The sequence below is a fragment of the Telmatherina bonti genome (assembly GCF_933228915.1).
Source record: "Telmatherina bonti genome assembly, chromosome: 3".
In the NCBI taxonomy this organism is placed as follows: domain Eukaryota; kingdom Metazoa; phylum Chordata; class Actinopteri; order Atheriniformes; family Telmatherinidae; genus Telmatherina; species Telmatherina bonti.
The window spans coordinates 42,290,745-42,305,334 of record NC_136621.1 but is presented as its reverse complement, the minus strand read 5'-3'; the positions used below and the strand labels follow the sequence as shown (position 1 = coordinate 42,305,334).

At 49.2% G+C, this 14,590-nt stretch overlaps 1 protein-coding gene across 1 annotated transcript; it reads left to right on the top strand.

The window, feature by feature from the left end:
- Positions 1–2,535: 2,535 nt before the first annotated feature.
- dpy30 (dpy-30 histone methyltransferase complex regulatory subunit) lies at positions 2,536–7,715 on the top strand. The gene is made up of 5 exons (XM_079261176.1): positions 2,536–2,570; positions 3,219–3,259; positions 3,327–3,374; positions 3,441–3,580; positions 7,527–7,715. The coding sequence occupies exons 1-5, from the start codon at positions 2,561–2,563 to the stop codon at positions 7,597–7,599; spliced, it is 312 nt and encodes a 103-aa protein (XP_079117302.1). The 5' UTR covers positions 2,536–2,560; the 3' UTR covers positions 7,600–7,715.
- Positions 7,716–14,590: the final 6,875 nt, after the last annotated feature.

Below are 14,590 nucleotides of genomic sequence, written 5' to 3'. Positions count from 1 at the left end.
TAAGTCATTATCTTCTGGAATATGAGAAATTGGAAATGTATATGAAACTAAAGTTCAAGGCTATATGTTAATGTATGTGTCTGAAGTTATGTCAGAAATGTGTCGCTTGTATTGTTTGTGCTTGTGTCGTTTAGCTCTTACGTTGGTTTATGATGGTTTAACGGCTGAACAAATAAAAACCACTCCGGACTGTTTAATTCCACTGGGAGCAACACTTAATAAAGAAGAAAACTGGATTTTTCTGTTTCCTTTGGGTTTTGTTTCACTGGGATCAATCCATTAAACTAGATTTTAGACTAAAGTTGTTCTGATGGTTTAAAACAAAGAAAAAAAGGCGGAGTAGAACAAGTGAAGGATAAATTAACTTCTCCAACACCTGAATGAAATGAACGTCTCCTCACCAGGCGGAACCGGATGACGTCAGAACAGCGATTCAGTCGTGATTCCGGCGTGTTAGTTCAGAGGCCACGCCCACATGAATAGACCACGCCCCCACCAACGGACCCTGCTTCTACTCAGAGACCACGCCTTCATGTCGAGGCCACGCCTCCACCTCCAATCAGCTTTTCTACCCTGTTTCATGTCTCATTCTCTGGAACCAAGTCTTCCCTCCTTCCATCCACCTCTCCACCTTTACTCCTGATTTCTCCGACATCTTCATATCATTTGTTTCCTTCCCAACTTGTTCTGAGTCCGTCCAGGTCTGACCCACCCTCCTCTCCTCATCTTTGAATCATGTGACACCCCCGATGAACCAATCAGAGAACTTACAGAATTTCATCCATCAACCATCGAGCCCAGTATAAACGCTGGTTCTGGGGAGCCCTGTTCCTACTCTGTAAAACACATTCTGGTGTTTTCTGCACCACAGAAGAAGAAGAAGCTTCAGCAGATTTAATGAAGACATTAAGTGTCCCACAGCCGATCCATCGCTTGAATGTCTCGCATAGTTTAATTTGAGGTCCGTCAGCTCAGAACAGATCAACTGTTTGTCTTTATTGTTCTGTCACATGTTGCAGTTAAATCTGATAAACAGCAGAGCAGTCACCAGCTCTTCACCCGGACACGAGTCAACAACCAGCGAGCATCTGGTACAGTTTGGCCTCTATGCCACCGTGCAGCCTTGTTTATTATTTCTCTGGGAAAAACCATAAATGTTTGTGTAACGGTGGAAAAACGTCGCTTAAGTTTAAATCAATGATCACTGACAGACTATCATACGGTGGCCGGGAAGTGCAAAACACGGGGGGGGGGGGGGCTACGTTTAGAGCGCCAACAGGAAACTCCTCAACTGACATTAATCTGCAGGAATCAAACAGGCATGTATTGTCCGTTCTGTGGCAGTTCGCTGAAGAGAACGAACCCTTTCTGTGAGTTTTGTGGACGCTCCCTCCATGTCCTGAATAAAGCTGACAAGGAGACAGCTGGACTGAGCAACAAGGTGCATACGCTCATAGTCTCATTGGAACAACACCCAGTTTTTGCACACATTCCAGGAAATTGTAAGTGATGACTGCCGGGTTGTTATTTGAGGATCCACAGTGGAGCCATAACACTTTCCTGGAAAAACCATCAATGCAGCCTGAAATGGCAAGACCAAACGACTTCAGCTTATCATAGCCGTCCGCGCGCCACATGTAGTTCGGTCCCAAGGAGTGATATGTTCATCTAACAAATCTTCTTCTAGCCCTCCTTTCACAACCTCGATGGTTAAGTTCCCACAGAATAGTCATGACCTCGTCTCAGCAGTAGTATAAAGGGTCATTGTCCTGTAGCCAAACAGATGTCCTGGTCCACAAAGTTCCAATCGGATGGCGTTTCTTCTCTCAAATAAAGATGAAAAACTTTTTCTGCAATAGAATCGGGCATCATTTAATATAAGTTTCACAGTACGCAAAGAAAAGCGGACATTGTACAGCCTTTCCATAATGTCAGCAATCACGCTGTAGGTGTGGCCTTCATTGAAATACTTAACAAGACAGTCCATTAAAATAACCTCTTCTCCCTCCAAATCACTGAGACAACCCAAGCTGTGACCACAATCACCACAAAACTGCCCTAATACTTGAAAAAAAACTCCACAACACGGGTAAAACATCTGTGCTTCAATTCTGCGACCAGTTTTTTTCCTGTTTACACGGTCTTGTCCCACCCCACCACGATATAATTTCCGGGGCAAAACTTTGTAAAAGTGTTTTGGTAAAATTGTAAACTTGTATTGTGAAAATGTAAAAGTGTTTCACAAGATGTAAATTTGTTTTGCACTTCCCGGCCACCGTACTATCAATAGATTTTATTTGAATTAAATGAAGTTAAATACATGATGGGATATTTAAAAGTAGTTCCAGGTGAGCACGTTGGAAGATTGTTTCGGTTTATTCAGACCTAAACTGCAGAACAAACAGGCTTCTTTCCTCCGTTCAGTCAAGCTGAAAACTGGTGACTTGCCAGGGCCAATATGGCTGTCCCGTATGACGTATGTTTCTGTGAAACGCTACGTACTTACGTCAGAGGTCTACGTATTTACGTCAGTGGTCTCACGTAAACACCCAAAACAAACATGGCGGACGGTGAGTCCATTCTTCATCATTTGTTCTTCTTCAGATGTTTTATAATGAAAATTTTCGTATTTTTCGCGCGCTTCGTGTTTAGTTTGAAGGTAATAATTTAACCTTTGACGTCAGAGTCTGTTTTCTGTCGTCAGCGAAGTTTTTTCATGGAAACGACGCAGCAACGTGACGCAGAGCGAATTTACCGCCTTTCACCGACATGTTGGGTTTAAACCGGTTCCGGCACGGTTCTGGACCCAGACACACGTTACAACACACATGGGTACGTTTTGCACCGGAACCTGAGCTGCTAGGAACAAAAGAACCGGTTCCGGACCGGATAGTTAACGATCCAGACAAGAAAGATGTGGAAACCGTAAATAACGAAGCAAAACCCTGTTCTCAGACCCGGTCCGGTTCGGACAGAACCTTGGTCTCAGACCCGGTCCGGTTCGGACAGAACCTTGGTCTCAGATCCGGTCCGGTTCGGGCAGAACCCCGGTCTCAGACCCGGTCCGGTTTAGGCAGAACCCCGATCTAAGACCGGTCCGGTTCGGACAGAACCCCGGTCTCAGACCCGGTCCACTGCAGGTGAATAATGAATAGGTGACATCATCAGCTGCCTGTCGCCATGGTTTCCACCTGAATGACGTCATCGTTGTGTTTCAGACCACGCGGAGGCGGAGCCATCGATGGAAGGACACACACCTGTAAGTATCCCACCTGGACTCTCAGCCAATCAGAAACCAGCTGTTTCTGACCCGAATCCTCCTGCAGGTCTCTGAAAACCCGCACGCGGAGTTCGGTCTGACGGACAACCTCCAGGTAAGTCCCACTCACCTGCGCTGCACAGCCTCTGGAGCACCACTCCCAGCATGCTTTGCTCCTCAGAGGTCAGCGGAGAGCGAGAAGGCGAGTGCCGAGAAGCTGAAGCAGAAGGTGGATCTGCAGGCGCTGCCGACCCGGGCCTACCTGGACCAGACCGTGGTTCCCATCCTGCTGCAGGGCCTGTCGGTTCTGGCCAAGGAGAGGTGGGTCCGCTCGGGTCAGAACCACAGACTGTTTATAGAGATGGGCGGAGCCTCCGGCGGTTAAAAGTGAAGCTGATGTGGAAGTGCATGAGACTGCAGTTCCCCCTTCATCCACTAGGGGCTGCAAAACAGAGCAAATCCCCATAGACTCCCATGTTAAAAAAACCAACTTCACAACAGGAATAAACATGTTTACTGCATAAATAAACATGTTTACAGCAGAAATAAACATGTTTACAGCAGGAATAAACATGTTTACAGCAGAAATAAACACGTTTACGGCGGAAATAAACACGATTGCGGCGGAAATAAACACGTTTACGGCGGAAATAAACACGTTTACGGCGGAAATAAACACATTTACGGCGGAAATAAACATGATTGCGGCGGAAATAAACACGTTTACGGCGGAAATAAACGCGCTTACTGCGGAAATAAAAACTGAAATAAACACGCTTACTGTGGAAATAAAAACTGAAATAAACACGCTTACTGCGGAAATAAAAACTGAAATAAACACGCTTACTGTGGAAATAAAAACGGACATAAACACGTTTACGGCGGAAATAAAACACGATTGCGGCGGGAATAAACACGTTTACGGCGGAAATAAACACGATTACGGCGGAAATAAAACACGTTTACGGCGGAAATAAACACGTTTACGGCGGAAATAAACACGATTTACGGCGGAAATAAACACGATTTACGGCGGAAATAAACACGATTGCGGCGGGAATAAACACGTTTACGGCGGAAATAAACACGTTTACGGCGGAAATAAACACGTTTACGGCGGAAATAAACACGTTTACGGCGGAAATAAACACGATTGCGGCGGGAATAAACACGTTTACGGCGGAAATAAACACGTTTACGGCGGAAATAAACACGTTTACGGCGGAAATAAACACGATTGCGGCGGGAATAAACACGTTTGCGGCGGAAATAAACACGTTTGCGGCGGAAATAAACACGTTTGCGGCGGAAATAAACACGATTGCGGCGGGAATAAACACGTTTACGGCGGGAATAAACACGTTTACGGCGGAAATAAACACGTTTACGGCGGAAATAAACACATTTACGGTAGGAATAAACACGTTTACGGCGGAAATAAACACGTTTACGGCGGAAATAAACACGATTGCGGCGGGAATAAACACGTTTACGGCGGAAATAAACACGATTGCGGCGGAAATAAACACATTTACGGTAGGAATAAACACGTTTACGGCGGAAATAAACATGGAAATAAACACGTTTACGGCAGAAATAAACACGATTGCGGCGGGAATAAACACATTTACGGCGGAAATAAAAACAAATAAACGATTGCGGCGGAAATAAACACGTTTACGGCGGAAATAAACACGATTGCGGCGGGAATAAACACGTTTACGGCGGGAATAAACACGATTGCGGCGGAAATAAACACGTTTACGGCGGAAATAAACACGATTGCGGCGGGAATAAACACATTTACGGCGGAAATAAAAACAAATAAACGATTGCGGCGGAAATAAACACGTTTACGGCGGAAATAAACACGATTGCGGCGGGAATAAACACGTTTACGGCGGGAATAAACACGATTGCGGCGGGAATAAACACGATTGCGGCGGGAATAAACACGTTTACGGCGGAAATAAACACGATTGCGGCGGAAATAAACACGTTTACGGCGGAAATAAACACGATTGCGGCGGAAATAAACGCGCTTACTGCGGAAATAAAAACGGAAATAAACACGCTTACTGTGGAAATAAAAACGGACATTAACACGTTTACGGCGGAAATAAACACGATTGCGGCGGGAATAAACACGTTTACGGCGGAAATAAACACGATTGCGGCGGAAATAAACACGTTTACGGCGGAAATAAACGCGCTTACTGCGGAAATAAAAACGGAAATAAACACGCTTACTGCGGAAATAAAAACGGACATTAACACGTTTACGGCGGAAATAAAACACGATTGCGGCGGGAATAAACACGTTTACGGCGGACATAAACACGTTTACGGCGGACATAAACACGTTTACGGCGGAAATAAACACGTTTACGGCGGAAATAAACACATTTACGGTAGGAATAAACACGTTTACGGCGGAAATAAACATGGAAATAAACACGTTTACGGCGGAAATAAACACGATTGCGGCGGGAATAAACACATTTACGGTAGGAATAAACACGCTTACTGTGGAAATAAACATGGAAATAAACACGTTTACGGCGGAAATAAACACGATTGCGGCGGGAATAAACACGATTGCGGCGGGAATAAACACGTTTACGGCGGAAATAAACACGATTGCGGCGGAAATAAACACGTTTACGGCGGAAATAAACACGTTTACGGCGGAAATAAACACGTTTACGGCGGAAATAAACACGATTGCGGCGGAAATGAACGCGCTTACTGCGGAAATAAAAACGGAAATAAACACGCTTACTGTGGAAATAAAAACGGACATTAACACGTTTACGGCGGAAATAAAACACGATTGCGGCGGGAATAAACACGTTTACGGCGGAAATAAACACGTTTACGGCGGAAATAAACACGATTGCGGCGGAAATGAACGCGCTTACTGCGGAAATAAAAACGGAAATAAACACGCTTACTGTGGAAATAAAAACGGACATTAACACGTTTACGGCGGAAATAAAACACGATTGCGGCGGGAATAAACACGTTTACGGCGGAAATAAACACGTTTACGGCGGAAATAAACACATTTACGGCAGAAATAAACACGATTGCGGTGGGAATAAACACGTTTACGGCGGAAATAAACACGTTTACGGCGGAAATAAACACATTTACGGCGGAAATAAACACGTTTACGGTAGGAATAAACACGTTTACGACGGAAATAAACACGTTTACGGCGGAATTAAACATGGAAATAAACACGTTTACGGCGGAAATAAACACGATTGCGGCGGGAATAAACACATTTACGGCGGAAATAAACACGCTTACTGCGGAAATAAAAACGGAAATAAACACGGACATAAACACGTTTACGGCGGAAATAAACACGATTGCGGCGGGAATAAACACATTTACGGCGGAAATAAACGCGCTTACTGCGGAAATAAAAACGGAAATAAACACGGACATAAACACGTTTACGGCGGAAATAAAAACTGAAATAAACACGATTGCGGCGGAAATAAACACGTTTACGGCAGGAATAAACACGTTTATGGCGGGAATAAACACGATTGCGGCGGGAATAAACACGTTTACGGCGGAAATAAACACATTTACGGCAGGAATAAACACGTTTACGGCAGGAATAAACACATTTACGGCAGGAATAAACACATTTACGGCGGAAATAAACACGCTTACTGCGGAAATAAACATGTCTACAGCCTGGTACAAAAATCCATTTTAGGTTTAATAGGTCAGGTTTACCTTCATGACAACTGTGGGGAGAGTGAATTTTTTTCTAACTCGCCCGTTTAAAAGTAATTTAATCTCATTTGGGGCGTATCCTTTTGATTGAACAGGTACCTGATCTCCCGCTTCAAGTCAGAAGAACGTAGAACCGCGGTTTTTAGCCGATTAACAACGTGACTTCGCTTTAGCCCGCTTACCTCCGTTAGCTGGTTAGCTCCTGTTATTTCCAGGTTAGCTCGGTTAGCTCTTAGCTACAGAAAGCTCGGAGTTCGCTCGATGTCAATCATCCACCACAGCCCCCCTCTCAGCTCCACCTCTTTGCCCATATTTGTATTTTCCGGGTGAGATGACACACATGCCCCTGCCAAGGCGGTGATGGTAGGAACCGCCCACCGAGCTTCAATTCAGCTCTTCAGAAACCTACGGGTGACGTCATGGAGGCTCCGCCCATCTTTCAAATACAGTCTATGGTCAAAACCCTTTCTCACCATGACAACCATTCCCTGATGGCATTCTCCTCCCACAGACCTCCGAACCCCATTGAGTACCTGGCGGCGTTCCTGCTGAAGAACAAATCCCAGTTTGAGGAGAGGAGTTGAAGATGGCGCCTCCTGCCGGCTCGTGGCGGAACTGCAGCGCCGACTGCCGGCTCGCGGCGGAACAGCAGTGCTGCCGCACAATTTTCACAATAAAGTTCCTTCTTTTTATTTTGGTGGAAAAATTTGGTTCAAATCCTTTGAGGCTGAAAAACTTTAAATTCAGAGGAAAAAAATGATCTGATACTTTCTGTAAAAAATATTCAAACTTTATTGCCGACTGTGAACAAACTCAGCGCCTCTCCACCCCAACCTACAGGCGGAGACGGAACCAGACACCCAGACCAGTGGCCCCCCCACACACAGTTTTTCATCAGTCCAACGTTCTGCGATCTGATGCAGCAGCGTCATGTCACGCCATGGCGTCCACCAACTAAATATGTTTACACAGCTGATCAATAAGATGATCAATCCTACCGAGACGCCATTTTGCATGTTTCCTGGTTTGCACCCCGGTGAGTTTGGAGGGGAAATGACCGACAGCAGAGAAAAATTACTGAATAAACGCTGCATGGAAGCAGAGGATGAAGAGACGTTTAACCACATTAGAAGGTGAGGAAAAGATAAAACCAGGTGTAGTATGGACGGTCTGTAGGGTGGACGGTCTGTAGTGTGGATGGTCTGTAGGGTGGATGGTCTGTAGGGTGGACGGTCTGTAGGGTGGGCGGTCGGTAGTATGGATGGTCTGTAGGGTGGACGGTCTGTAGGGTGGACGGTCGGTAGTATGGACGGTCTGTAGGGTGGACGGTCGGTAGTATGGATGGTCTGTAGGGTGGACGGTCGGTAGTATGGATGGTCTGTAGGGTGGACGGTCGGTAGTATGGACGGTCTGTAGTATGGATGGTCTGTAGTGTGGATGGTCTGTAGTATGGATGGTCTGTAGGGTGGACGGTCTGTAGTAGGATGGTCTGTAGTATGGATGGTCTGTAGTATGGATGGTCTGTAGGGTGGATGGTCTGTAGTAGGATGGTCGGTAGTATGGATGGTCTGTAGGGTGGACGGTCAGTAGTATGGACGGTCTGTAGTATGGATGGTCTGTAGGGTGGACGGTCTGTAGTAGGATGGTCTGTAGTATGGATGGTCTGTAGGGTGGATGGTCTGTAGTAGGATGGTCGGTAGTATGGACGGTCTGTAGTATGGATGGTCTGTAGGGTGGATGGTCTGTAGTGTGGATGGTCGGTAGTATGGACGGTCTGTAGTATGGATGGTCTGTAGGGTGGACGGTCTGTAGTATGGATGGTCTGTAGTGTGGATGGTCTGTAGTGTGGATGGTCTGTAGTATGGATGGTCTGTAGTGTGGATGGTCTGTAGTGTGGATGGTCTGTAGTGTGGATGGTCTGTAGGGTGGACGGTCTGTAGGGTGGACGGTCGGTAGTATGGATGGTCTGTAGGGTGGACGGTCGGTAGTATGGATGGTCTGTAGGGTGGACGGTCTGTAGGGTGGGCGGTCGGTAGTGTGGATGGTCTGTAGGGTGGACGGTCTGTAGGGTGGACGGTCTGTAGTATGGATGGTCGGTAGTATGGATGGTCGGTAGTATGGATGGTCTGTAGGGTGGACGGTCTGTAGTATGGATGGTCTGTAGGGTGGATGGTCGGTAGTGTGGATGGTCTGTAGGGTGGACGGTCGGTAGTGTGGACGGTCGGTAGTGTGGATGGTCTGTAGGGTGGACGGTCGGTAGTATGGACGGTCTGTAGTATGGATGGTCTGTAGGGTGGACGGTCTGTAGTATGGATGGTCGGTAGTATGGATGGTCGGTAGTATGGATGGTCTGTAGGGTGGACGGTCTGTAGTATGGATGGTCTGTAGGGTGGATGGTCGGTAGTGTGGATGGTCTGTAGGGTGGACGGTCGGTAGTATGGATGGTCGGTAGTGTGGATGGTCTGTAGGGTGGACGGTCGGTAGTATGGACGGTCTGTAGTATGGATGGTCTGTAGGGTGGACGGTCGGTAGTATGGACGGTCTGTAGGGTGGACGGTCTGTAGTATGGACGGTCTGTAGGGTGGATGGTCGGTAGTATGGATGGTCGGTAGTATGGATGGTCTGTAGGGTGGACGGTCTGTAGTGTGGATGGTCGGTAGTGTGGATGGTCTGTAGTATGGATGGTCTGTAGGGTGGACGGTCTGTAGTATGGATGGTCTGTAGGGTGGACGGTCTGTAGTATGGATGGTCTGTAGGGTGGACGGTCGGTAGTATGGATGGTCGGTAGTATGGATGGTCTGTAGGGTGGACGGTCTGTAGGGTGGACGGTCTGTAGTATGGATGGTCTGTAGGGTGGATGGTCTGTAGTGTGGATGGTCGGTAGTATGGATGGTCTGTAGGGTGGACGGTCTGTAGTATGGATGGTCGGTAGTATGGATGGTCTGTAGGGTGGACGGTCGGTAGTATGGATGGTCTGTAGGGTGGACGGTCGGTAGTATGGATGGTCGGTAGTATGGATGGTCTGTAGGGTGGACGGTCGGTAGTATGGATGGTCTGTAGGGTGGACGGTCTGTAGGGTGGATGGTCTGTAGGGTGGACGGTCTGTAGGGTGGATGGTCTGTAGGGTGGATGGTCTGTAGTGTGGATGGTCTGTAGGGTGGACGGTCTGTAGTAGGATGGTCGGTAGTATGGACGGTCTGTAGTGTGGATGGTCTGTAGGGTGGACGGTCTGTAGTGTGGATGGTCTGTAGGGTGGACGGTCTGTAGTATGGATGGTCTGTAGGGTGGACGGTCTGTAGTATGGATGGTCGGTAGTATGGACGGTCTGTAGGGTGGACGGTCGGTAGTATGGATGGTCTGTAGGGTGGACGGTCGGTAGTGTGGATGGTCTGTAGGGTGGACGGTCGGTAGTATGGACGGTCTTTAGGGTGGACGGTCGGTAGTATGGACGGTCTTTAGGGTGGACGGTCTGTAGTGTGGACGGTCGGTAGTGTGGATGGTCTGTAGGGTGGACGGTCGGTAGTATGGATGGTCGGTAGTGTGGATGGTCTGTAGGGTGGACGGTCGGTAGTATGGATGGTCGGTAGTATGGACGGTCTGTAGGGTGGACGGTCTGTAGTATGGACGGTCTGTAGTATGGACGGTCGGTAGTATGGATGGTCTGTAGGGTGGACGGTCTGTAGTGTGGATGGTCTGTAGGGTGGACGGTCTGTAGTGTGGATGGTCTGTAGGGTGGACGGTCGGTAGTATGGATGGTCTGTAGGGTGGACGGTCGGTAGTATGGACGGTCTGTAGTATGGATGGTCTGTAGTGTGGATGGTCTGTAGTATGGATGGTCTGTAGGGTGGACGGTCTGTAGTAGGATGGTCTGTAGTATGGATGGTCTGTAGTATGGATGGTCTGTAGGGTGGATGGTCTGTAGTAGGATGGTCGGTAGTATGGATGGTCTGTAGGGTGGACGGTCAGTAGTATGGACGGTCTGTAGTATGGATGGTCTGTAGGGTGGACGGTCTGTAGTAGGATGGTCTGTAGTATGGATGGTCTGTAGGGTGGATGGTCTGTAGTAGGATGGTCGGTAGTATGGACGGTCTGTAGTATGGATGGTCTGTAGGGTGGATGGTCTGTAGTGTGGATGGTCGGTAGTATGGACGGTCTGTAGTATGGATGGTCTGTAGGGTGGACGGTCTGTAGTATGGATGGTCTGTAGTGTGGATGGTCTGTAGTGTGGATGGTCTGTAGTATGGATGGTCTGTAGGGTGGATGGTCTGTAGTATGGATGGTCTGTAGGGTGGACGGTCTGTAGGGTGGACGGTCGGTAGTATGGATGGTCTGTAGGGTGGACGGTCGGTAGTATGGATGGTCGGTAGTATGGATGGTCTGTAGGGTGGGCGGTCGGTAGTGTGGATGGTCTGTAGGGTGGACGGTCTGTAGTATGGATGGTCGGTAGTATGGATGGTCGGTAGTATGGATGGTCTGTAGGGTGGACGGTCTGTAGTATGGATGGTCTGTAGGGTGGATGGTCGGTAGTGTGGATGGTCTGTAGGGTGGACGGTCGGTAGTGTGGACGGTCGGTAGTGTGGATGGTCTGTAGGGTGGACGGTCGGTAGTATGGACGGTCTGTAGTATGGATGGTCTGTAGGGTGGACGGTCTGTAGTATGGATGGTCGGTAGTATGGATGGTCGGTAGTATGGATGGTCTGTAGGGTGGACGGTCTGTAGTATGGATGGTCTGTAGGGTGGATGGTCGGTAGTGTGGATGGTCTGTAGGGTGGACGGTCGGTAGTATGGATGGTCGGTAGTGTGGATGGTCTGTAGGGTGGACGGTCGGTAGTATGGACGGTCTGTAGTATGGATGGTCTGTAGGGTGGACGGTCGGTAGTATGGACGGTCTGTAGGGTGGACGGTCTGTAGGGTGGACGGTCTGTAGTATGGACGGTCTGTAGGGTGGATGGTCGGTAGTATGGATGGTCGGTAGTATGGATGGTCTGTAGGGTGGACGGTCTGTAGTGTGGATGGTCGGTAGTGTGGATGGTCTGTAGTATGGATGGTCTGTAGGGTGGACGGTCTGTAGTATGGATGGTCTGTAGGGTGGACGGTCTGTAGTATGGATGGTCTGTAGGGTGGACGGTCGGTAGTATGGATGGTCGGTAGTATGGATGGTCTGTAGGGTGGACGGTCTGTAGGGTGGACGGTCTGTAGTATGGATGGTCTGTAGGGTGGATGGTCTGTAGTGTGGATGGTCGGTAGTATGGATGGTCTGTAGGGTGGACGGTCTGTAGTATGGATGGTCGGTAGTATGGATGGTCTGTAGGGTGGACGGTCGGTAGTATGGATGGTCTGTAGGGTGGACGGTCGGTAGTATGGATGGTCGGTAGTATGGATGGTCTGTAGGGTGGACGGTCGGTAGTATGGATGGTCTGTAGGGTGGACGGTCTGTAGTATGGATGGTCTGTAGGGTGGATGGTCTGTAGGGTGGACGGTCTGTAGTATGGATGGTCTGTAGGGTGGATGGTCTGTAGTGTGGATGGTCTGTAGGGTGGACGGTCTGTAGTAGGATGGTCGGTAGTATGGACGGTCTGTAGTGTGGATGGTCTGTAGGGTGGACGGTCTGTAGTATGGATGGTCTGTAGGGTGGACGGTCTGTAGTATGGATGGTCGGTAGTATGGACGGTCTGTAGGGTGGACGGTCGGTAGTATGGATGGTCTGTAGGGTGGACGGTCGGTAGTGTGGATGGTCTGTAGGGTGGACGGTCGGTAGTATGGACGGTCTTTAGGGTGGACGGTCGGTAGTATGGACGGTCTTTAGGGTGGACGGTCTGTAGTGTGGACGGTCGGTAGTGTGGATGGTCTGTAGGGTGGACGGTCGGTAGTATGGATGGTCGGTAGTATGGATGGTCTGTAGGGTGGACGGTCGGTAGTGTGGATGGTCTGTAGGGTGGACGGTCGGTAGTGTGGATGGTCTGTAGGGTGGACGGTCGGTAGTATGGATGGTCGGTAGTATGGACGGTCTGTAGGGTGGACGGTCTGTAGTATGGACGGTCTGTAGTATGGACGGTCTGTAGGGTGGATGGTCGGTAGTATGGATGGTCGGTAGTATGGATGGTCTGTAGGGTGGACGGTCTGTAGTGTGGATGGTCGGTAGTGTGGATGGTCTGTAGTATGGATGGTCGGTAGGGTGGACGGTCTGTAGTATGGATGGTCTGTAGGGTGGACGGTCGGTAGTATGGATGGTCGGTAGTATGGATGGTCTGTAGGGTGGACGGTCGGTAGTATGGATGGTCTGTAGGGTGGATGGTCTGTAGTGTGGATGGTCTGTAGGGTGGACGCTCTGTAGTGTGGATGGTCGGTAGTATGGATGGTCTGTAGGGTGGATGGTCGGTAGTATGGATGGTCTGTAGGGTGGACGGTCGGTAGTATGGATGGTCGGTAGTATGGATGGTCTGTAGGGTGGACGGTCGGTAGTATGGATGGTCTGTAGGGTGGATGGTCGGTAGTATGGACGGTCGGTAGTATGGATGGTCTGTAGGGTGGACGGTCTGTAGTATGGATGGTCTGTAGGGTGGATGGTCTGTAGTGTGGATGGTCTGTAGGGTGGACGGTCTGTAGTAGGATGGTCGGTAGTATGGACGGTCTGTAGTATGGATGGTCTGTAGGGTGGACGGTCTGTAGTAGGATGGTCGGTAGTATGGACGGTCTGTAGTATGGATGGTCTGTAGGGTGGACGGTCTGTAGTATGGATGGTCGGTAGTATGGATGGTCTGTAGGGTGGATGGTCGGTAGTATGGATGGTCTGTAGGGTGGACGGTCGGTAGTATGGATGGTCGGTAGTATGGATGGTCTGTAGGGTGGATGGTCGGTAGTATGGATGGTCTGTAGGGTGGACGGTCGGTAGTATGGATGGTCGGTAGTATGGATGGTCTGTAGGGTGGACGGTCGGTAGTGTGGATGGTCGGTAGTATGGACGGTCGGTAGTATGGATGGTCTGTAGGGTGGACGGTCTGTAGGGTGGATGGTCTGTAGTGTGGATGGTCTGTAGGGTGGACGGTCTGTAGTAGGATGGTCGGTAGTATGGACGGTCTGTAGTGTGGATGGTCTGTGGGGTGGACGGTCTGTAGTAGGATGGTCGGTAGTATGGACGGTCTGTAGTATGGATGGTCTGTAGGGTGGACGGTCTGTAGTATGGATGGTCTGTAGGGTGGACGGTCTGTAGTATGGATGGTCGGTAGTATGGACGGTCTGTAGGGTGGACGGTCGGTAGTATGGATGGTCTGTAGGGTGGACGGTCGGTAGTGTGGATGGTCTGTAGGGTGGACGGTCGGTAGTGTGGATGGTCTGTAGGGTGGACGGTCGGTAGTATGGACGGTCTTTAGGGTGGACGGTCGGTAGTATGGACGGTCTTTAGGGTGGACGGTCTGTAGTGTGGATGGTCGGTAGTGTGGATGGTCTGTAGGGTGGACGGTCGGTAGTATGGACGGTCTTTAGGGTGGACGGTCGGTAGTATGGACGGTCTTTAGGGTGGACGGTCTGTAGTGTGGATGGTCGGTAGTGTGGATGGTCTGTAGGGTGGACGGTCGG